Below are 25925 nucleotides of genomic sequence, written 5' to 3'. Positions count from 1 at the left end.
ATCAAAGCAAACTACTGGTCAGTTTCTATTGGCCAGTCAAAATGATCCTTTTATCATTTGATGAAAGAGTATGAGTCATTGCTAAAGCTATTTTCAAAAGGCCTTTTTTTATTCAGCTTCTAGTGCTGCTGGTGTATGTAAGCCAAACTAGTGTACAGCCAGTGTAAAGTGCCACTGCATATTTCAGAAAAAGTTAAAGGATTTACGTTTTTAATGTCGACCTCAAAATCTCTTAAGAAGATCTTCTCCAGGTATTACTATTGTTTTTTAAATTTTTGCATTAGTACATTTCCCTCCTGGCAGTGCCCAGCCTCCCATTCCTTTTTTGTTGCTTCACTATTAGTCCTAAAAATGGTTAGAATTTAACAGTAAAATTTGCCACTAAAGACTTCAGTAGGATTCCCCTCTAAATTAGGGTTTGCTGAATTTTGAAGATTTGAAAAACCCACATTTGCCCAAGGCTATTAGTAACTATTAGGCCTTGTGCACATTGCAGCTAAAAAGTTCCCATTTTACAGGATTTTGAAAATGTTTTTTCTCTCCCTAAATGCCCATCTATGCTAGCCTTTGCACACGTAGGAGCTTACAGGCATTTAGAGGTAGAAGTGTTTTAGGGGAAAAAATCTGAACACACCAAAATTGCATTTAGGAGAGAAGGGACAGAAAAAAATCACCTGACGTGGCTAAACATGTGAATGCACCTGAATGTTAGGCATGTTTAGAGCTTGAGAGTTCATTTATTTCAATGGCCAGCATAAAACTATATTCTGGCCAATGAAATGAACACGCAAACGCTTAACGCTCCTGAACACTTCTAAACGCTCCTAAACAAATTTGAAAAAACACGGCTTTAGGTGTGTTTTTAATGCTGCTTTTTGTGCAAAGAAAACTGAGCCTGGTTCAAATATAGCAGAAGTAATAAAACTGCAGAATGTTTGAAGTGGACCTTCCAAGAAAATTAGCTTAAATTACACTACCTCTAATTAAAGGGGTAACCAGAAGCAAAAAAACCAATGCTCTTTGGAGGTGCATTTGATGTCACCATGCCACCAGCTACATGCTAGAAGAGTTGGGTGCTCATAAATTCTACACAAAATGCCTTTCTGCTCTGTGTTTACCACTGTAAATTCAACTTTTTTTTTAATACAGGTGATATTGGGTCATCTAAGCAGACCTTAGTACGCAAACAGAGGTCCTAAATGGGGTATTCATACTCCTTGGGGGTGTGAGAAGCAAATGATAGGTGTATGGGAATAGATCTCTGAATAATTAATGAAAACAAAAAATAAAACAGAGCTTTCTGCACTATTGAATTTGAAATAATACTAAAGAAATTGACTTGATTTATCAGATAATATGCAAGTAACATTGTCAATAACTATCCATGATTTGATTTCGCAAAAGCAACTGCTAAAATCTCACCAGCTTGTGTTTGTATTTTGCTGTTTTTATATCATTTAAATTCAAATTTTCATTTGTCTATTCTGTTCTGTTCCAAGCTAGCTATAATGTAGGACAAGGCACCTGACATATTTTAAAATCATACTAGTACCTAATCAACCTGATAATGATTTTGATGGTCTAGCAAAAGGGATATAGGGGCATATTTAAATAATAATAAGTCCAGCTGACTATTACAGCTCCTTATCCCCATAGTGTAAATATTGAAAACAAAAAGAAGAGTACTGGGATTTTAACGTGTTACTAAATCCAGGACCCGCTGGTCTCCCACAGTACACACTACATGGAAATGCAATTATTTTAATAACTATAAATTGCCAAATAACTTTTCTCATCAGCAGTTAGAGCAGTCTTGGAACTTCTATCAGTGTTCAGCAGAGCACTGGTTAAAGCTTGTAGGAGGAGTTTTCATTTTACTTTAGGAGGATGCAGAACTCCTGACCTCTGCCTGGACAGTGCTGAAAGGCCCTGTGCTGATCACATGCATTCTTCCAAGAAAAAAAAAACAACTCTCTAGCAATACACACTAAACTGAGCATATGCAGAGTGTCTCCACACGATATATCTTAACAGGAGATAAGAGGGGGATACTGGAAGAAGGGGAGGATCAGAGAAGTCCAAATCAAACAGCATATTTTAGCAATGCAGAGGATTAATTCCTAAGGTTTCCCCAGTGGGTATAACAAGCATGCTTTACTGCATATACAGACTGATTTTCATGTTGTGGGTTTAGTAACACTTTAACCGAGATTCTCCCTCTCATAAGAATTTAATCATAAAACACAGAAATGTTTGTTATCTTAAAATATTTTAGGGTACATAGCCCCTAAAAAGCATAATGATGAAACACATATAAACTCGTTTATAGATGATACATAATGTATAAAATGCAGCACAATCATATGACATAGGGGAAGGGAAGTGCACTTGATGTACGAGTTAATCCACACATTTCACATTAAGCTTCTTCAGGGGTGCAAAGCAAACTTTATTTCACTGCATCACCCATTCCTTAAGGTTACACTGGGCCTACCTTATGTTACATATGGACAACGTTTGATGTGCTTACTCCTATGGATGAGTTCTAATATATACTGTATGAAGAGCCCTATATCATACAGTATTTTGAAAGTACTACGAGGGGAGAGTGATCTATGGTCTCCTCCCCTCCTGTATTTGGACCGCCACTTCATTTGGGAAGGACTAATGGGCACTGTATCTGCCTCACATATTTTATCTGACCTTCAGTCTTACCAGTTGTGTTTTTTTTGGGCATCCACCAAATAGAAATTAGGCACCCTTTTGAGAGCTGTGATCAACCACAGTTAATCTCTGTCTCCTGAATCCCCGAAGAAGTTTAATGTGAAACGCGTTGGATTAAAGCCTACATCAAGTGCATTTTATGCATTATGTATCATCTATAAAAAAAGTTTATATATTATTATTATACAGTATTTATATAGCGCCAGAAGGTTTGCTCAGCGCTGTACATTATAGGGGGGACAGAACATGAGACAACACAGTAACAAAACAATACATGAGGGGTTCGAGGGCACTGCTCTTTCGAGCTTACAATCTATGTTTATACATGTGTAGGGGAAGTGGTTGTTTGGGTGGAGAAACTGTGATTTCCTCATTACTGTTTTTAAGGGCTATGCACCCCAAAATATTTTAATAAACATTTCTGTGTGTTATGATTTAGTTCTTATGGTTATTTTTCTGAGAGGGAGAATCTCGGTTCCATTAAAATCCCAGTACTCTTTTTGTTTTCAATAGGGGCATATTTGCCAATCCATTTGGGGGTCAGTAATCATAAAAAGGTTGAGCCCCTGGTCTAGGCATTTGTTCATTTAGTCTCTACTGAAGGGGAAGACTGGTCAATGTAAACGTAACCACCTAAGACATCCTAAGTGGAAGAGTAGAAACATAGGGAGGAGCAATGATAAGCCCTTCACAGCCTGGCACCTGGTCAATTTTTTAATTTCTAATTTTTTTCCCCCAAAAGCTTTATTGTAACTGTGTATAACTACTAGCATAGAATGATTTATGTTTTACTAATTTTCAAGCAAAATGGTGTACCCCCAACCCCCCATGCACAGCTACAGGTACTTGGTAATACAACGTATTTTTATCAGACATTCATAAGCACAAGCAATCAGCACTAGCTTTAGTCATCATGCACGCTGGATGTTGTTACAGCTGCTGTTTTTGGCTTTTGGCGTTTTTTTTACAGCCATTAAACTCCCCAGCATGTTATCCTATGTGTCCATGCACACACAGACTGTAATCAGTGTTTTTTGGCTGGAAAAAAAACCCAGAACTAGTGGGTTTCTAAGAGGGCTTTTTTAGCTGTAAAAATGCTCTAATGCTGAAAAATGCAGCAAAACACGGTAAATCGCGACAAACCAGCGTTTTTGGATTCTTTTTTGAGCAGAAAAAATATTTTTTTTTTGTAAAAAAAAAAAAAAGCTAAAAAAACACTGCTAAACGCGAATGCAAAAACAGTAAAAACTGCTGAAAAACGTTTTTAACATGACTTTACACAGGTAACACCAGCATTATTAAACGCCCAGTGTGCATGGAGCCTTAGTCTGCATTATGGAGTTAAAAATTTGCCTTTGCTCTTTTCAGACAAGTTCCCACACTACAGAACTGGCAAAGTCTTTTTCAAGATATGAGATAAGTTTGTCTTCCACTCACTGAAGGTCTCTTGTGTGTCTGGACTGGATGACAATGGCTTACACCCAGTATTTTTCCATTCAGACTAGTACATTAGAAAGGTTTTAAAAATGTACTTAAAAAGAAACTCTACACAACTGTGTTGAAAAGAGGAGAGTAAGGAAAGGTTGATGTGTTAATTTCACATGCTTTTTGAAAAGGCCCATTCACATAAAATGGAAGGTGGAAAGCATTGTAGAAACACCCATTCTTTTGTGGCGCTAGTGGATTCAGTAGACCACGCAAGGCAATATACTGAAATGTGGCATGCAAGACTTTTTCTGATGATCAAAACTCTACCAGTACTTAGAATTCCAGTAGAAAAGAATGGATCTTCACTTCTCCATACATTCTGCCTTCATGAATATATAAAAGTGGACAAACACTAGAACATCATGTATTCATTAACAAAACTTTAATGTATTTATAAAGCTAGGGTAGGTCTCTGAATTGGACTTGATATCACCCCCCTGCAATGTCCTGTACAGCAGCACTCAAATGGAAAAAAGGAAAGCAGCACATCAGGTGTTCTGCAGATGTGCTGACAAGGAAAACACTGACAGGAGGTGAAAGCAAAAGACAGAGGGTCATCTGCTGCTGCTCAATCATTGCCCAAACACATAGGATGGGGAGGTGGCCTAACTTTTTTTGTATATATAACCCCAAGAAAAAATATATTTTGCAGCTTGCTTGTCCTGAGATGTAGTGGTTGCATTAATTTTCTTTTTTCAGGCTAAGTATATTGTTTGTAAGTGCAGAAAAATACATGTTCTTATCAGAAATCTAATGTTCTTGTAGCTTCTTGTGCACTGAACTAAAATACCAAACAATGTAATCAGCCTTCTCAGCTATCTTGTGTGACATCACAATTAAAAGTAATGGGAGACTACCAGCTCCCACAGCTAATTGCAGCCTCTTGCATGTAATCTCTCATTTGACTGGATGCAGGCAGTCTGCTTCCAGGGCCAATCACTTGCATGCGATCACTGTGGGAGCCATCAGCCTCCCATTGCTTTTAATAGGGCTGCCTTCTGCATCTAAACTCGGGAACCCCCGCTGAAGTTCTGGCATCTAATCCTAGTGCCGGTGCATTCGTATATAAGCTGGCTGGCGAGTTGATTCTTAAACCCCTTTTTTTTTTATTTCCTTTTTTTACTGACATGCGTTGCCGGTTCACGTAGTCCTTGCTTCATAAGCCAGTTATAGACTGGAGCGGGTGCCATGTTTTATTTTATTATTGGTTTTAAGATGAGCGGGTGCACTAGACGCCCTGGCTGCCATTGTGCTACATGCTGGGTGTTCTTTGCACTCCTGTACCTTTTAAGAGGGGTGGGCTCCCTGATGTGCACCTGCCCTTTGTCTATCCTTTAAATACATGTGCCTCTACTATGGGGACTCTCAAATTTGTAGAGTTAGGACCACAGAATATCGGTGTGCCGTGATGTGGCTCTGTGGCTTACATATGTATTTGCAAATGTGTGCTAACTAAACCCCTGTTTTTAACGCATACTGTTAGACAGGCTAATTTGGTTGTTGGCAAGCTGGCTGGCGAGTTGATTCTTGAACCCCTTTTTTTTTTATTTTCCTTTTTTTACTGACATGTGTTGCCCGGTTTACGTAGTCCTTGCTTCATAAGCCAGTTATAGACTGGGGCGGGTGCCATGTTTTATGTTATTTTTTTTTGTTTTATTTTAGTATATGTGAATGTACCTTTTAAGCTTTAGCCAAGAAAAAAAAATCTTTGTTGAATTTTGTGTTGTACTAGATATCTCCAAATAGTGTTGGGTCCCTTCAGCTCACAATCTTGCTTGGGTAATTGCCTCTACACCTCTGCCTCTGTTCACATTTTATGTCTGTTCTGAAGTTTGTATCTGAAGCTCTGAAAAATGAAATTTTCGTCCAAAAAACAAAACCAAACGCACATGTCTATTGGCTGTTTTCTCTGAAATATAGGTTTGTATATCGGACGGTTTAGTCTTTGTGTTGGAGGACCTAATAAACATTTTCAAGGCTTTATACATAGTGAGTGGTTCCCTCGTCATTTTGGAGTCTTGTATGGTCCAGAATATGGCTGCTTCAGTTGTGTAATGATGCTAATTTTTGTATGCAGTTCATAAGCTCCCTGTCCATTCTTTTTTTCATTTCATAAAATCATATTTTCACCTTTGCACATCTTTTTAGATCATTGTAACAATACATTTTTTTATCCTTTTGTCATTTATATTCAGGCATAGAAATACAGGGATTTTAGGGAGCAGATGGTAGTGGAATTTTAAATGCAAGTAAAAGATGAAACATGTTGCTCTAGCATCCTGCACATGCAAGATGTCAGAACTTTCGGAAATACTCGGCTGTCATATTCCACTGCTGCTGGAAAATATGATCTGTTACTCAGGAGAAAAAGGATGATTATGTCATTGAAAGAATTATGATGATAGTTAAGAAATATGCCAGGATATTTTAATTCCCATCTAATGTTACAGGCTCCTGTCAATAATAACAGTAACCTTTTACATTTTCGCCTACTCTACATCAGATGCTCTGTCTTTTAGGGAATTCTTCTCTGGTATTAGGAGATGGAAATCTGCTTCTGAGGATTTTTATGTTCTTTATTTCTTATCTGTATTATGAAGCACTTGGTTTAGATGTTATTTCCTCTTTAGCGCAGATCCCTCTGGTGATTATTACTCTCTTTCTTATTGCTGAAATGGGAGCAATCCATTATTCTAGCTTTCACTATGACATACAGGGTAAATGTTTTACTGAATAAAATGTACATTTCTACCCTTTGTAGCTTCTGTACTGGTACATGTGTAACTCCTAAGTGATTTTTCGCAGTAGAATATCATGTAAGAACGTCAACATAAAAATACAACATGGATATACTGAATGGGCAGCTGTCATCTTTCATTATATTTTCTGAAATGACATATAATTAAGCTTTGAAATGCTGTACATTGCAACAAACAACATTCCCCAGCAGTGACTATACTGAATGGTATATTGTAAGAGCAAATAGAATATACAATGCCAGTAGCCTAAGGTTGTTGCTGGTGTTTCTGTAGTTCTGGTTTTCATGGACTAGTAATCTAACACCCTGTACAGAAGTGTTATGAAACAATATTGTGCATTTCATTTCACATGTCTCTTTCACCTTAATTCCCTGCACAAAAGCTGTGAGAATGGGAGAGGGAGAGTCAGCACTCTGCGCCAATAGGACTCATTGTACATTGATATCATCCTAACGCAATGGACAGGAGGGAAGAGCAAGAGTGATCTGACAAATATGCTGCTTATCCTTCATTGTCCAATCACAAGTAGGAGAAGGTCCTGGACCAGGCCATACTGCTTAACTGCTGTTTAATATGCAAGGAGATGCTGGATCTGGTTGTGCTCTCTGAATCACCAGGTAAATGGTAAAAGTTCCATTTCAGTCTTTGCAGATGACACCAAGCTGTGCAGTGGAATAACGTCCTTACAGGTCGTCTCCAACTTACAAGCCAACCAATGCACTATTTATTTGGGTAACTATGTGGCAAATGAGGTTTAATATTGTTAAATGTAAAGTTAGGCACTTGGGGGATAAAATACACATGCAACATACATGTTAGGAGGAGAAGGAAAATCAATGGTGTCAAAGGATCTTGGTGTTCTAGTAGATTGTAGGCTTAATAATAGCATGAAATGCCAAGCTGCGGTTTCCAAAGCGAGCAAAATCCTTTTTTGAGATATAATTTTACCCCTGTAGAAATCATTAGTAATACCTCATCTGGAATATGCAGTTCAGTTTTGGGCACCAATTCACAAAAAGGATATCGGGGATCTGAGGATGGTGCAGAGAAGGGCAACCAAACTGATACGAGGCATGGAGGAGCTCAGCTATGAGGAAATATTAGAGGAACTAAATTTATTCTCTCTTGACAAGAGGAGATTCAGGGGGGATATGTTCCACATTTCTAAATACATAAGTGTTCCATATAGTGAACTTGGTGTAGAGTTATTAACTTTAAGGTCATCACAGAGGACAAGGGGGCAAGCTTTACGTTTGGTGGAAAAAGATTTAATCTCTAAATACGGAAAGGTTTCTTCACAGTAAGAGCTGTGAAAATGTGGAATGGACTCCCTCAAGAGCTGGTTCCGGTCTACTCAGTAGATTGTTTTAAAAAAGGCCTGGATTCTTTCCTAAATGCACAAAATATACAGGCATACTAATATTTATAGGTAAAGTTGATGCAGGCAATATTCAATTGCCTCCCGGAGACCAAGAAGTGATTTTTTTCCCTGCTGGAGCAAATTGGATCATGCTTTATTAGGGTTTTTTGTCTTTCTCTGGAGCAACCGGGGCAATAGGACTGTGCATATGGGATTGTATATATATTTTTTCCCCCTTCTGTTGGTTGAACTGGATGGTCTTTTTTTCAGCCAGGCTAACTATGTAACCAGGTTGACTGAAGAGAAATACAAATCCGTTGAGAATAAAATTGTGGACATCATATTTTTCCTGAAGTTTCAATACCTGATATGCGGTGTATATACTGTGAAATTATCCACAAACAGAGAGGAGGGTGTTCATTAACTAAAGGCAAATAGACTGTTCACTTTGCAAGTGCATTTGCATTTTGCAAGAGAATTTTCTCAAGAGCTTAGTAAATGAGGGGAAGCTCTGCTGACTTCTATCATCAAATTATGTGCAAGCAGAAATGCTGTGTTTGCTAAATTTTTCTTGCATGTGATTGGACATTCTTTGCAAAATGCATAACTCATTTGCTAAGAACAATTTCCCTTTTAGAGTGCAACTGCACTTGCAAAGTACTCAGTTTATTTGCCTCAACCCAAAGGAATACCACAAGTGCACGTAAATGTCCATTTCATCTTACCCATCATTTTAGCCAGTAGCTTATCTATTTCCAATCTAAGTACGGGAATAGGGAATGAGCATGCATATCTGCAAGGGGTAAGGTAAGTGAGCGCAATCAGAAAGAGTGAGCAGCTAACATACAGGGTAATCCTCAACACCTTGAATCGTAAAAATATATAAATGGGGTATGTAGCGCTAGAGAGTATATAAATCAATCAAAAAAATGTATCACCATACATAATAAGTTACTATATAACACTTCTATTATAGAGGTATAAGGTCAAATAGACGTAAAATGTTCATATAGTATATCAGGAGAGGTATTGGATGTAATCCCAATGTGCTTCAAATCCAACTTGATAGAATGGAAAAAAATATAGTGAGGTTATGCGCTTACCACGTAGACATACAATTTTGGCATTGTATGTAAATCATCATAAGCTGGACATCAAGGTCTGGTCAGCAGCATGAGCAGCATCTGGTCACCATAGTGGACACTCAGGGATGGTGGTACACACACTCTCGAGGGTCCCCTCAGACTCACCAGCAGGTCCAACGTTGTCCAGGTATCTAATGGCCCTTCATTCCAGAACACCACCTTGCAAAGCTCATCATAAACGAGCCAGGAGGCAAGAAGGTACCAATAGTGAAGTACGTTTATTCAAAGTAGTGCAAACAAACAGAAAAGGAAGGAACTCACATAAGCATAAAAACATCCAGGTCTGATTCCCAGGCTACCTGGTGGCTAGTGGTTCCCTGGTGGTAAAAGGCGTCAATTGGGTGGATCCCCAAAAATGCATCTCTGTGTTAGCCAATGGAAAAAATTATTATCATTATTATACAGGATTTATATAGCGCCAACAGTTTGCTCAGCGCTTTACAATATAACGGGAGACAATACAGCAACAATACAGTTCAATACAAGAGGGAAAGGAGGGCCCTGCTCCTTGGAGCTTACAATCTAGGAGGGAGGGGCTAGTGGTACAAAAGGTAGTAACTGTGGGGGATGGACTGGTTGGAAGAGTAGAAGATTCCATTATTAGCTGAGGGCAGGATAGGCTTCCCTGTAGAGATAGGTTTTCAGAGATCGCCTAAAAGTGAGCAGAGTAGGTGATAGTCTGATAAATAGGGGTAGAGAGTTCCAGAGGATGGGGGAAGCTCTGGAAAAGTTCTGGAGATGAGCATGGGAGGAGGAGACAAGGGAGCTAGAGAGCAGGCGGTCTTGCGAGTTGCTTTAGACTTCTAATCACCATCCACTGTCTATGGCCACCTTAATACCACAGTGTTTTTTTAAACACAATGGATTCCCCCTGCAGGTGAAGTTTCATTTTATGTATTACATTGTTTTTCATTTCTGTTTTTCTTGTCTTCTTTCTCCTGTTTTGTAACACATTGATCTTCTGTTCTCATTGCAGTGGTAGCTTTGCCAGTAGTCATTTTGGAATATAAACCTTCAGTTGGACATCAGTAATGGAATTCTGTGACAGAATTGAAGTATTGGATAATGCCCTTCCTCAGTCACTATGTACTGTATGTGGACAGCAACATTCCACAGAAGAAAACCATTTTTACACATACACCGAAGAAGTGGATGATGATTTAACTTGCCACATTTGTCTTCATGCACTGATACAACCTCTGGATACCCCATGTGGTCACACATTCTGCACTCTCTGCCTCACAAACTTCCTTATACATGAGAACTTCTGTCCTATGGATAGGAAACATGTCATGCTGCAGTCCTGCAAAAAGTCCACTGTGCTAGTAAGGAACTTGCTGGATAAACTTTTGGTTGCTTGCCCCTTAAAGGAATATTGTAATGAAGTCCTTCAAAGATGTGACCTTGAAGATCACTTCCTGAACAGGTATGTTTCATCCCACAGGCAAGAGATCATTTTATTCTAACAGGTTTTTAACAAGCTCAATCATTTCATTCCTTTAGAGTTGCTGGGTCATCCTAGTACTCTAAGGCTCTATGCACACTAGCATTTTTTAAAGCTAAAAAAACACTGGTAATAGTGTTTTGTAGTAGCGTTTTAGTAACGTTTAGGAGCGTTAGCGTTTTATTAGCATTTTTACAGTACATGTAGAAAAAGGCGTTTAGGAGCATTTAGCTTTTTATTTCTGCTGGAAAAATGCTCCAAAACACTCTACAAAGACTATTTTTTTTCCTGTTTCTAGACGCTGAAGCTCAAAAATGCTAATACCCCAAAGTAGTGTGCATGAACACATAGGATAACACTATTTTAGCTTCTAAGAGCAGAAACAAATGCTAATAACAGCTTCTAGGAGCTTAAAAAAATTAAAAATACTGTGCATGGTGACTTAGAACCTTAGTCGTTATGCTTTTGATGGTGTGTGTACAAAGTGTCCAGAGAGATATGCCTCCTACTGCTGCCTCATTGTACTGTCCTTTTGGCTGGGTGAGTGGTCCCTGGGAGAGGAAAGTCTGACACATTGCTTCCTCCTGCCTGCAGCAGAGTGATGACATCATTCTTGGATAGTATTTTTCATGACCTTCTTAGGTAGCTTTGAGAGGTTGTGCCTTGGCGTGGTCATTTGGCTGGAGCTCAGGAACTGCTTTTTAAAGATAAATGGTGGCCTTTGTTATATGAGTGGTTGCTGTATATTTCATGACATGTCACTAATTTATCCATGCCGATGTATAAATGTACTCATAGGCCTGCCTTTACATGTTTTAATAGTTGCTGAGATCTGCTTTGTTTCTCTAGATCAAGAGACTCAAAACTATGGCCCTCGGTCACATCTGGTTTGCTACATGATTTTATCTGGCCTACAGCTAGGGTCACTGGCATATACTCAATGTCCACAGATTGAGGGTTAAGGTCAGAAGAGGCTGCATGTGGTCTCCACTTCTGATGTAAGGGGACCCTGATAAGGGGGTACTAGTAGGGTTCTTGATGTAAGGAAGGACTGAAGGGGACCCTAATGTAAGGGAGAACTCTGATGGGGACCCTAATGAAAGGGAGACTTGGTTGTAAGGAGTGGACTCTGATGAGGACCTTAATGTAATCTCTTAGATTGTAAGCTCCAAGACGCAGGGCCCTCCGAACTCTCTTGTATTGAACTGTATTGTTGCTCTATTGTTTCCCTTTTATATTGTAAAGCACTCAGCAAACTGCTGGCGCTAATGTAAGGAAGGACTCTGATGGGGACCCTGAAGTAAGGGGGGGATACTGACGGAGAGCCTAATGTAAGGGAGGACTCTATTGAGGACCCTCATATAAGGGTGAACTCTGATAAAGACCGTAAGGGTGGACTCTGATGGGGAAGCCTGATATCCGGATGGACTGTGATGTAAGTGGGACCCTGATGAAATGGGAACTGTAATTGGATGTATGTAATGGAGGTTCTAATCAGGATTTTTATTTATATTTGTAAAATATGCAATGTGGCCCCAAACTACCAAAATGTTTGGAGACCCATGATCTACATACAGGTACTGGTTTAAGAAACTGGATAAAATGGAGGAATTGCTCTAAGAAGCCAATTAAACTGTGTACTTTACTCAATGCAAATAGGAAGTGAACACTCTAGATTGGATACAGCGAGAATCACCTCTTTTATTGATTTTCACCATATTTCATAAATCAGCTACAGAGTACCATGTATCACAAAAGAGAATTTCTAGAAAAAGCTTCTAAATACTGGTAACAAAAAAAAATTGAAATAATTGTTTCCTGAAGCTCAGCATGTATTTTCCTGTGTAAAATACGCAGGTATGTCGGAAATAGGATCACTTATTTTGTGAGTTATTGCATAATATTACCTTTATCTTGTTTATGGTTGTAATTAACACTCATATAAGCAGACTCCTGGGAAATTTAAAATAAGCTGCTTCCTTACAGACAGTTTATTTGTGTTTATTGCATGTTCACTACCGACAGGATGCGAGCCTGCCAAACAGATAATGCAGCAATGTGTGTACTTGTAGTAAGGATTAGCTGTAAAGAGAAAGAATAGTGCTCACTAAATCCTTGTACCACAGAGGGATCTATGTGTGGTTTGCATGTGGTTACATTAGCGTGCTATGCAACACCTGCTTTGTGTTAGGTACGGATTCTACAATGGTGTATCTATTTTGCTTCAAAAATACCTACAACAAATAAAAATTGAGTAATGCTCGTAGGAATTGCGGTGGACTCTGGTATGAGCATAACTATAAAAGAAGCCCCCCTATAGAAAAGGATTCTACAGATTCATTCTAGTAAGACATTCTAGTACAATGGTTTGTATTGCATTATCCCTAAATATTTGACAAATACTATTGCTTCCTGGATTATGCATTATGCCGCAATCACAATGAATCAGTGCTGTCACATGGAAGGAAGAGTAGGGAGTCACATGATCCCCTATAACCAGGAATACTGTATATTTTTCTTCACTCCTGGCAGAAGAACAGACTAGTGGATAGGTGATTTGAAAGTAAGCAAAAGCAGCTGCTGGATCTGCCCTTAAAGCAGAGTTCCAGTGCAAATAAAAAAATAAGTCAGCAGTTACAAAAACTGTAGCTGCTGACTTTTAAAAAACGGACACTTAACTGTCCCTCAATCCCGCAGTGTCCTCCTCGCAGCCCGTTTCACCGGCCACCCCGTGTTCCCAGCATTGGCATGTTCAGTGTGGGCACCAGGCTGTGACATCTTGTGGCTTCAAAGCCGGGTGCTCACTGCACATGTGCGAGTAGCGCTGCACTTTGTGAATGGTTCCGTAGTCTTCTGGGACCTGTCACGTGTCCCAGAAGACTACGGGGAGGGAGGGGAGGGAGGACAATTTCCACTTCCAATCGCCTAGGTGATCAGTGAAAGCGGGTACCTGTCAATTTCGGGTACCCGCTCCACCAATAAGGATTGGTACCTTTAGGGAGTCCTTAAAGCGGTGCTTCCCCTTTTGGGTGGAGCTCCACTTTAAAGGACAGCTTGCCATTTAGTAAAGCTGTCCTTTATATTTCCCCACACTCTTAGGACCATAGTTGTACTTCTCTGGATGGCTGAGAACTTGCAGGACCTAGGTCAGGTCTTTTTCCCAAACTTACATTTGTCCAACTTGGACTGATGTAAGTATCCATATCTTATATCCGACGGGTAGGGATGCTGAAAATCGCTGTAGTAGTCCTACTTCAGTGGCTCCCCTCTGCAGACTGACCATAGGGAGTTGCTCACTTGGCACCACCGTTATGGGTTGTATATTTTTTTAAATTATTTAATCATATAATTTAATTAACCCCCCTGGCGGTATTCCCAAGTGTAGCTCGGGGTAAAGTTTCAGTACCACAAGCGGTAACCCCGAGCTACACTCGGCGCTGCTTCGGGATCCCTCGATCACTTACCTTGTCCTGCGCGCCCACGATGTCCCTCCTGCAGTGTCCCCAGCAATGTAATCCGGCGGATGCCGGCATATGTCATCTGGGTTCTGTCCCCTGCGAGCGTCGGGATGTATGGGGACGGAACGGCGGGAAATTTGAAAATTACATATTGTGATATTCACTCAATACACTAAAATAACATAGTAAAACACTACTGTATCAAACCATTTCACATACATTTGTCCCTAGTGCTGTGTCCTGTGCCCTGCCTGCATTTTTACCATTCTTTCTGCGTGGAAACTATGAAATGTCCATGACGTCCAAAAAGCGTCCCTTTACGTCAAAAGTGGTTTTAGACCAGCTAGAGAACAGCGAGAGTAAATTAGAACTACTTGCAGAATTGAATGATAATGATTCATGGAGAAATTCATCATCAGACACGGAAAATGATTCTGCGACTTTGCTCAGTGGTGTGCGAACTTGGCGCTATATTTCAAATTTCAGTGTTTTTGGTTTGATTATATTATTGAAATAAATGTATTATTATTATTTTTTATGATTATTTATTAAATTATAATTTATGATTTTGTGTTTCAAATTTTAACATACCCGGGATGTTTACTAGACTCTTGTTCAGACAGATTTCAGTGAGTTATTCCTGAAAATTACAGGCCTACAATAAAAAAATACATATTCCCATGCAAAAAAATGTACCGCTTTGAGCACAGAAATATGGACATAATCAGACCACTATGGAGGTTAATACAAGGCAATATTTTATTGGATAAGGTGGAGATCCACGTCATCCACCCTTCCACCTTATTCCTTCTGGGCAGTATGACAGTTTATCATAGTGATGGGCCAACAGAAATGTTCAGGGGAGTTGGAGGTATAAGCAAGCTCTGACACATCCTGGAAATATTGGAGTTGTACCTGTTAGAACAGCCCAGCATTCAGCCATAAAATAGTGATGCAGGTATGTGGACCTCTTGATACCTGCATTCAATATCTGCAGCAGCCTTTCTTAACTCAAAATATGCAGCTGTTTCATAAAAGGCACACTATTTTAAGATTTCTTATAGATGATTCATTATTATTACTAAACAGATAGTGTAACAATAACTGTTCAAATAACACAAATTTCTAATATAATTGTTGTAAACAATTGACAGTCATACAAGCATTGTCATAAATGGCATCACAGATCTTACTGGCAATTAATACTTGGTCAGTGTCCAAGGTTCCTTTGTAAACATACAAGCTGCTTTCATGCCTTTGAATGTGATTCAATGACATCATTGTGCATTGCATGCCAGTGCCACTGTTGGCATGCTCTCTCAAGGTAGGGCATTTAGTGGATCAGAATGATCAACAGTGATAAAATGTCAGGAATGGCTTTTACCTGCAGTTTAACTCTGGTAGCCTTGGTGGTCCAGGAGCCTTTATTCTCTTGCAAGATCCTGTGGATGTAAATTAAATGACTTGTTGTTATATCTAGGTTTGTTTATACAAACAACCAACACTAAAATATCCAGCTAAAAAGTGTTTTAAGTGTTAAAATGTAATTAAACCCAGACTATGAAAAACTGTCATTGCATGCTGTATAACAGACTGTGCATACTCAAAAAGCCACTAAAGCTTTCATTTTGTATAGAGTAAAATATAACTGATTGATCCTATCTCCAGCTGTCCCTCCCATCTTCTCTATGTCCCCATTGCAGCCTGAGATTGTGTAAACCAGCTGGTGTCCCCTACTGAGCATGCTCATATTTCAGTTCCCTTCTAAACTCTTAATTTGCCCCTATTTCTGTGCAGCCCGCATGACTATGGAGTAACACATGTGGGTGCATACACAGCAGGGCGGACTGACCATTCGAGCACTCGGGCACTGCCCGAGGGCCTGGGGTCAGTAGGGGGCCTCATGAAATGCCCCTGGTACCTTTTTTATAGGCTTTTTTGAGTGTGGGCAAGGACACAGGGGCCCCATGATCCCCTATTGCCCGGGGGCCCCATGAGTTGTCAGTCTGCCCCTGATACACAGTGGTAAATTATATAACATGCTGATTGATTACATTCATTAAAAAACTCATAAAAAGCTTAGCTTTAATATATAAAATAGAAGCCCCTCACAAGGATCTCCTTCTGCAGATGCCAAAGAACAGGGAAAGATCACTGCAGGAATAAGTTATTAGAGGATTAAAAAAATACAGTGGCATAATATACAGTATATGGTATATGTGAATGAATTATGGCAATTAACACTTCTGTTTAGTATCACTTTAAGCCAAATGGATGGAGTAGGAAAGATTAGTACTCCTATTAAGTTTTTACTGCTATCCAGGTCTCTGTTAGAAATGTTTCCCCAACAGCCAGCAATAATAACACTTCTGTTAGCATAGTAGGGGAAGAGGACAAGGAAGCACTCTTTACATCTGGAGGAAAAGAAATGTAATCTCCAAACACGGAAAGGTTTCTTCACAGTGAAAGCTGTGAAAATGTGGAATAGATTCCCTGAAGAGTTGGTTCTGGCCAGCTTAGTGGATTGCTTTAAAAAAGGCCTGGATTCTTTCTTAGATACACAGAATATAACTGGATACTAACATTTATAGGTAAGGTTGATCCAGGGAATATCTGATTGCACTTAAACGACATAAGTATGTTGTTCATTGACCACACACTGATGTACAGACTTGTCTAACGCTAACGTTTGCCCTACCTGCTTGTGGGGAGGTGCAGCATGGTGTAGTAAATATGCAGAGTCTTGGAAATTTTATTGAATAGAATGGCAATGTTACAAACACTCTAGTGGCAGGCTTTCAGTTCAATGCAGTCAGGTGTGGCTGAGGAGAGGTGTTCCAGAGGGAGAAGTGCAGCCTGGCCGATCCAGTCCCAAGGAGGGGGACTTCTCAGAATAGCAAGTCCCTAAACTTTCCTTCCTAATCAGGAAGCTTTCCCTACCATTAGTTACTCTCCCTAGCAAGCTGGGTCTCTCTCCCTACACTAGCCACTCTCAACAATGCCCGCTAAAACCCGGAGTCAGGGACCCTGCTGACCCAGGATGGCCGCTGGTGTAGCCAACCAGAATGCTGCTCCAACAATCCAGGAAACCATACAGACACCATGGGGTTTATTTACTAAAGCTGGAGAGTCCAAAATCAGACTCCCTTCTGCATAGAAGCTTCCAGGTTTCATTGCCAAAGCTTCATTGAACAAGCTGAGGTTAGAAGCTGATTGGTTTCTATGCAGAAGGGAGTCTGATTTTGGACTCTCCAGCTTTAGTAAATAAACCCCCATGTTTCCTTTGGACTTCTTCTCTAGGCTGTGGTGCCACTCAGGTTGAGCGCCACCTACAGTGGAGAAAACAGACTGCACCTGCCTGCATACCTCTTAGAGTCACTACTAATTCTACAAAGCACTTGGTCGGGTTAACACCCGTGCACTGCAGTTTGAGTGCAGCATGATTTAACCTTGTTTTACATGCAGTTTTACATGCACTCCCATTGACTTCTATTAGACCGTATGTTTTCTGAAAGCTTAATCAAAGATGCAGTATGCAGGACTTTGATGTGCTTTCATGATAATGTACGGTTTAATAGAAGTCAATGGGAGCGAACCTAAAGCTGTGTGTATTACAAAGAAAAATTGTGCTGCACCCAAACAACAGCACACTGGTGTGAACCGGCTCTTAACCACTTGCTAACCGCACTATAGCCAAATGACAGCTACAGCATGGTTATCCAGTTCTGGGAGGGCGTCATATGACACCCTCCTGCGCGCCCCCAGCGGCGCGCATCCGGCAATCTCTGTGATCACTGTGTCCTACGGACACAGCTGAGCATGTGATGAGGTAAAAGGTCAATCACAGTGGCATTTAACCATGTGATCAGCTGTGTCCAATGACACAGCAGATCACGGAGTAAATGCAGTTGCTGGTTATCAGCAGCACTTTCCTGATGCTGTCACCGCGTGAGGAAAGTACTGCCTGCAACCGGCAGCTGTTACAGAGCTGATCGGCACTGATGATCAGTGCCCTGATGATAAGTGCCCTGCAGTGCCACCCTTCAGTGCCACCCAGCAGTGCAACTCATCAGTGCTGCCTAGCAGTTGTTCCCATCAGTGCCGCCCATCAATGCCCAACAGTGCTGCCAGTCAGTGCCATCAGTCAGTGCTGCCAGTCATTGCTGTCAATCAGTGCTGTCAGTCAGCATCGCCCATCAGTGCCACCTATCAGTGACCATCATTGCTGCATATCAGTGCAGAATCATCAGTGCCTCCTCGTCAATGCCCACCAGTGCCCCCTCATCAGTGCCACCTCATCAGTGCAGCCTATCACTGCTGCCTATTCGTGCCCATCAGTGCTGCCTATCAGTGCAGCCTCATCAACACACATCAGGAAGGAGAAAAATTACCTGTTTGCAAACTTTTATAATAGAAACAAAGAAACATTTTTTTTTTTAAATGTTTTGCTATTTTTTGTTTATAGTGCAAAAAATAAAACTCCCAGCAGCGATTAAAAGAAAGCTCTATTTGTGTGAAACAAATGATAAAAATGTCATATGGGTGCAGTGTTGCATGACCACGCAATTGTCATTCAAAGTGCGACAGCACTGAAAGCTGACAATTGGCCTGGGCACAAAGGGAGTATAAGTGCCCGGTAGGCAAGATAACTGGCCCATAACTCATTTGCCAGCCTGCCGTGTAGTTCATCATGGAATCTCAACAGTCTTAAGCTTGGTGACACAAGTAGTTGTCAGATTGCAGACATTCAGCCTAGACTTCAGTGTTGTTTATGTGGACCAAAAACATGCAGTATAATAAATATCTGTCTTCTAACAATAACATCATGGTCATAGCAGACAATTCTACCATCTAAGATTTCCAATGGTACCATCCAGACTGAATACTAGCACAGCACTGCAGCATTACTGCCTACACATTGAAGCACTTGTTGGGAATCATGCTGTAACAATATTGCATTGTCATGCTGTTAAGACTGGTGGTGAAGTCGGATAAGATTATTTCTTGTAATCTCTTGTTTGCAGGTAATTATAGAAACCTGCATCACTGCTTCTGTTGTACCTTCCAGCCAATTCCCACTCCTCCAGTTTCAGATTGCTCAAGACATTTCCTGTACTTTTCAGATTCATATTCTGTTTTCATACCATACCCATGGCAACAACTGAGTAGTTATTATATCATCTGACCATCATTTAACATAAATTAAAGTAACTTAAAGCGTATGTTAGAAAAATAAATGCAGTACATCTCTATGGAAATGAACATGTTAATTTTAGCAACTCATAATAACCTTTTTTTTTTTTTTTTAAAAAGGTATTTTACAAAAGGGAAACACATTAATTGTTACAAACAGCATGGATATTGTTCTGTTTCAAATGTCACTTAGACCCTAGAGGGGAGATTTACTAATTCTGGTGCACAGAGAATTTGGTGCTGCTGGCTGTGCATAGTAACCAATCAGCTTCTAAGTTTTATCGTCAAAGCTTAATTGAACAAGCTGAAGTTAGAAGCTGATTGGTTACTATGTACAGTTGCACCAGAGTCTGTTTGCACTAGTTTTAGTAATTCTCCCCCTATCTGTCCAGACAGTATGGTTACCTGCTGACACCATTCACAGAAGGTTTAGCTCTTCAATAAGACACAGATGTCAGGCTTTAGACATGTGCAGTGCAGAGATTGTTTTTACAGTCTTTTGAAGTGTAAGAAGACAATGACTTTCATGAGCTTTGTGAAGAACTAACACTCACTGACAGAACATGGAAGAAACAGGGAGGGCCTAGCTAGAACTGAATTAACTAGCACTAAATAGGAGGGAATGACAAAGGGAGATACCAAATCACATAAATAAACAAATTGTAGTGGCCCTAAACCACTGCTAGATGTCAGCATACATCAGAATTATAGTTGCGTGAAACAGTTTCCAGAAAAATATATTTTAAATATATTTAAAAAATATTCTTCCCAAATATATTGTCATATATTTGAAATACAACAATTTTGGCCATATGCAATATATTTGCATGTCCTCAGAGGGGAGACCAACCTTCGCTCCCCTCCCCTCTGAGGACGTGCATGGCACAGAAAGCTATAGGAGGAGCCAACACACCGTGACGTCACGCCGCCGGAGCCTCATGTATGTCCGGCGGCCATCTTTGATTTTGGTCAGTGCTGCTCAAACTCTGCAATACTGTCATGTTTACTTGATTTTAAAACTCATATTTTCCATAGAATAAATTATTAAAATTTTAAAATACTGCACTATGGGCACTTTTTGTTTGGTTCCTATATGGAGCTACTGATTCACATAGCCAACTTCTGAGCCTGGCCCTTTCAAGTACCCAGAGGAGGGAGTCCCTGTAATACAGGCTGCAGACCCATCCATCCTTAAAGGGGACCCAAGAGTTTCTGCTGTGCTGTTTAACACCCTGAAGGAAGTTAACCACACACCTGGCATATCCCGTTCCCTAAAGTGGACTGTGTTGGATATATTTATATGTGCATATTCTCTGGTGAGTGCGCTTTTTTACTATACCTTCAAAGCACAAGCACTTAAATATCGCTGCGGTTGGGATCCTGTATCACTCCTTGTATATATTGTATAAAGTTGTTGAGGCTACATAGAATTGTTTTGGTGCATGGCTATTGGTAAGATAGTATAATCTACTGCATGTCAGCATCATTAGATAGTATTACATTTTATGATCAATTTAGAAAAATTCTTAGGTTTTGAGTAGATCTATACCCAATCGGTATAATATCATATATACGTACACTCACTGGCCACTTTATTAGATACACCTTGCTAATGCCAAGAAAATATCCCTCACACCATTACACCACCACCAGCCTGAACCGTTGATACAAGGCAGGATGGATCCATGCTTTCATGTTGTTTACACCAAATTCTGACCCTACCATCTGAAGGATGCATCAAGCAGTCTGCCCATTCTCCTCTGACCTCCGATATCAACAAGGCATTTTTGTCCACACAACTGCTGCTCACTGGATATTTTCTCTTTTTTGGACCATTCTCTGTAAACCATAGAGATGGTTGTGCGTGAAAATCCCAGTAGATCAGCAGTTTTTGAAATACTCAGACCAGCTTGTCTGGCACCAACAGCCATGCCATGCTCAAAGTCACTTAAATGTCCTTTCTTCCCCATTCTGATGCGCGGTTTGAACTTCAGCAAATTGTTTTCACGACGTCTAGATGCCTAAATGCATTGAGGTGTTTGGCTGATTAGCAATTTGTGTTACCAAGCAATTGAACAGGTGTACCTAATAAAGTGGTCAGTGACTTTGTTTACTATGTTAATATAATTTCCCAAGTCTTTCTTTTTTGTTCTATAAAAATTATACTTGATGATCCTGCCATTAAAGTGATTATAAAACAGCCCATTCAGTTTAAAATAGAGATGAAAGTAAAACATTTTTGTTTAGCTATTTATAAAAACATTCTAAATACCTTTTTCCCCTTTTTTATAAGTGATTACCCTCAGTTCTCAGTTGCATAAGCTGGGGCAGGAGAAACAGAAGTACACTGATCTTACTAGTGAAAGGCTGTGTGGGGGGTATCAGAACAAGTCTCATCAATGGAGGAGAGCAGGCTGAGTTCCCAGCACAGCTCTAGTAGTCAATCTATAATTGTCTACATTTAAAAGATTAGAAAAATATAGACTCGTTAGCATCTAAAAATGTGAGTCACTTCAAAATCTAAAGATCTAAACCCACTATATAAGCTTTGTAATAAAGTTTCAAGTAATTTTCAATATCAATATACAGCTTATTAAAATAATACATGGGGATCCCACCATGAAGGTCCTCGCTCAGGTACTCCCTCTCGTTTGGTGACCATGGTCTGTCCCCATCGCTCCTGTATGGTCACCCTACAGACTACAAGTGGTTGTTGCAACAAAGTCCACTGTTGTCACCATCAGGAAACCCATCCTGTGAAATGTTATGCAGCAATTGCTGGTATGCATGTAGTCAGAATGTGGCTGTAATAAGGCTGCAGGAGATCAGCAGCACTAAAACAAAAAAAAATTAAAATTAAAAAAAAGTGAAAATCGCATTTTATCTGCTTCTGCACTACCCTACTGCAGATATACTGCTACAGGGTGGCTAGGGTGCGCAAAATCACACATATATATGTGTGTGTGTGTGTGTGTGTGTGTGTGTGTGTGTGATTTTGCAGTTCTGGGTAGGGGGTGAATGCACCCTATCCGCGCCGCCATTCGTGGCTTCGGCTGTCAATCACCGGGTCCCAGCCGTTGATTCCCCGCTGGCACCCAGTGATCGCCGAGGATTTCCGAAGGGGAAGAGATCTGTATGTAAACATTACAGATCTGTCCCCTGTCAGCTCCTGCACAGTGCTTACAGTGAAGCACACACACAGCACCCATAGTAAAACAGCACACAGTTAACCCTTTGGTCGCCCCACATGTTAACCCCTTCCTGCCCAGTGCCATTAGTACAGTGTCAGTGCTTTTTATTAGCACTGATCACTGTATTGCTGTCACTGGGGATGTCAGTGACACCAAGTCAGTTCCTCCCAGTGTCAGAATGCCCGTCGCAGTCCCGCTATAAGTTGCTTATTGCCGCCATTACTAGTAAAAAATAAATAAATAAAATTCCAGTATATATACTACCATTTGTAAACGCTATAACTTCCACATAAACCAATTAATCTACACGTATTGGGATTTTTTTTTTAGCAAAGACATAGAAGAATACATTTTGGCCTAAATTTATGTCGAAATTTGATTTCTTTTTTATTTTTTACTGGACTTGTTTAATAGCAAAAAGTCAAAAATATTGGGGTTTTTTTTCAAAATTGTTGGTCTTTTTTTGTTTATAGCGCAAATAATAAAAAACGCACAGGTGATCAAATACCACCAAAAGAAAGCTCTATTTGTGGGGAAAAAGGACGTAAGTTTAATTTGGGTGCAGCATTGTATGACCACGCAATTGTCAGTTAAAGTAACGCAGCGCCGTATCGCAAAAAGTTGCCGGCCAGGAAGGGGGGTAAATCATGTGGAGGGCAAGTGGTTAAAAAAGCCATTTGTATATAATATAAAGTGCTTTAGCAAACTAAAGTTGGCTATAGATGGATCTTAATTTAGCTAGTTCAGCAGAAACTAGCTTGATTTCGATCCACGGTTGCCACTTCCGTTTTACAGAAGTCGATCTAGTAATTGACTTCTGTCAAATGGGCTTGTTGTGAAATTTTTCTTGATCAGTGGCTGCAACCAATGGGCTGCAGCCACTGATCAGTGTTGTCTGATAGCAGAGCATCCCCGCTGTCAGAGTACAATGTCACAGCGGGGAAGATTCCTCCATCCACCTCCACCTCCACTGTGTGGACTGCCAGCCTAAATGTCATTCAGTTATAGTTTACATATACTTGAAGCTATACATTGCAATAAAAATGTTACATATGTCTTCTCTGAAAATATGACTTTGCTTTACCACTCTGAGAATGCTTATTGAAGGTGTGTTCTCTCTGATAACGTGCCAATGCTAGCAATGTACAAAGCTTATCACATAAAATAATTGTCAGCGGCATCATGTGGTCTTGGTATTTGTCTTCTAATGAGCCATAACACATGTTAGCATAACGAACTGATCCGGAAAATGTAGAGTAGACATCCAGAACACGTGCAGGAACACAACTGGAAAAATATCTTCTAGCCTGAAGGCAAATGACGTTAAATTACTATCAATGAATGTAATCCTTGCTCTAAGAGCAGGGCAAAGCTTGGAAACGAGCTATTTTTAGTTGCTCAATAACCTAGCCAGATTATTGTTACAACTGTATGCCTGCAGATCCAAATACACAAAGAATGTCAATACCCTGCACATATCATTACACAAAACCTTAGCCAGAGACAAGTAGCAGTTCCCATCACCTAAAATGCATGGATGGAACTCTTCAAACAGCTGCTGGCTCCAACAGTTTCTATCTCCTTCTTTTTTTTTTTTACAGTATTTTTCTCCCCATAGCTTATCAAGGAATAAAAGCTTCCGGTGTATGTAAATTCACAGCTCTGTAGGACACCACTGGCTGTTTGCAAAAGAATGATTTCAGGATGGAGGGCTTTCACATCATACTATCTTTCTTAGTGAAAAGAATGTTCCCCAAAGACCAGTGCTGAGGTCATTGCCGAGGCAATCTGACTGCTTGTGTTTTCTTGACGATAACAAAAGAATTCTAAGATCATGTCCTTGTTTGTTAATATGAGCTATCCGCTTGCCTTTGGATGTTCCATAAAGCGTCTGGATTTTGCAGCCATCATTTTAAATAATAGGATATTTAAAGACAAACTCCTGGAAGATTCAGTTTTGATACAGTTAAAGTGTTTGTAAACCTCAGACATGACATATGAACAAAGCATATCCCTCTATAGTGTGTATTTGTGTCAATTAAGAGCACTAAGTGTTTTTTCTGTCTGCTGCGTAGTTCCTCTGCTATGAGCATGACTCACTTCTGACATGTTTTCCTGACACCAAGAGAAAATAGGTGACAGGGGAGGGGCCTCCAGCAGATAGACAGCCTCAGCTCTGTTCCTGTGTGCTGCGGGTGTGTCTCTTCCCTTCAATCAGCTCTCAGATGTCTCCTCACTGAGATCTGCAGAGTGAAATTTCAGCTCCCCACCCCCTTTTTTGAACTCTCAGACAAGCTTTATAAATTCTGGACTTTGAACGTATGTAAAGAAGAGAAGACTGCAGAAAGACAAGTACAACTTATGTAGGATTTATTTATTTCAGGTACTTATATAGTGCTGTCGATTTACGCAGCGCTTTACATATACATATTGTACATTCACATCAGTCCCTAACCCTCAACGGGTGTACAATCTAAGGTCCCTAACTCACATTCATACATACATATATTAGTGCCAATTTAGACAGGATCCAATTAACCTACCAGCATGTCTTTGGAGTGTGGGAGGAAACTAGAGTACCCGGAGGAAACCCACGCAGGCACAGGGAGAACATGCAAACTCCAGGCAGGGGGTGCCATGGTTGGTATTCGAACCAACGACCCTAGTACTGCCAGGCAGAAGTGCCAACCATTTACCCACTGTGCTGCTGATGTAGGATGATTTGTTTAATCTCTGTGTATCACCTGAGGCCAGTCATTTCACTGTGTAAATGTAAGGGTCAGGGGCGGACTGACCATTTAGAAACTCGGGCACTGCTCGAGGGCCCAGGGTCAGTAGGGGGCCCCATGAGATGCCCCTGGTACCTTTTTTGATAGACTTTTTTTGAGTTTGGGCAAGGACACAGGGGCCCCATGATCCCTATTGCCCGGGGGCCCCATGAGTTGTCAATCCGCCCCTGGTAAGGGTTTACAGCCACTTTAAAGGAAATCGATCATAGGACCCCTTCTCCTGAAACAGCTAATTGACTGGCTTTAATCCAGTTGCTTTGACTCTGCCAAGTCCCTGACCTTTAATAAGTATGGAAATTAGGGTTTCTGCCTTTTTCAGACACTCACTTATTGCATTTTGGTTTGTCTGTAGAGGTATTGAAGCCAGACGCAAA

General features: G+C 40.4%; 1 protein-coding gene across 2 annotated transcripts in view; it reads left to right on the top strand.

The window, feature by feature from the left end:
- The window catches only part of LNX1 (ligand of numb-protein X 1), a 250324-nt gene that overhangs the window by 20122 nt on the left and 204277 nt on the right, over positions 1-25925 (top strand). For both annotated transcript variants that reach the window (XM_089669251.1, XM_089669250.1), the window contains exon 2: positions 10453-10902. In XM_089669251.1, coding sequence (XP_089525377.1) covers positions 10508-10902 — 395 coding nt within the window. In that variant the 5' untranslated portion in view covers positions 10453-10507. The remainder of the gene's footprint in view (positions 1-10452; positions 10903-25925) is intronic.

Source organism: Staurois parvus, unplaced genomic scaffold (genome assembly GCF_062004578.1).
Source record: "Staurois parvus isolate SC_StPar_1 unplaced genomic scaffold, SC_StPar_1.0 ptg000071l, whole genome shotgun sequence".
NCBI classification, from domain to species: Eukaryota; Metazoa; Chordata; class Amphibia; order Anura; family Ranidae; genus Staurois; species Staurois parvus.
This window is presented reverse-complemented; position numbering and strand designations above follow the sequence as displayed.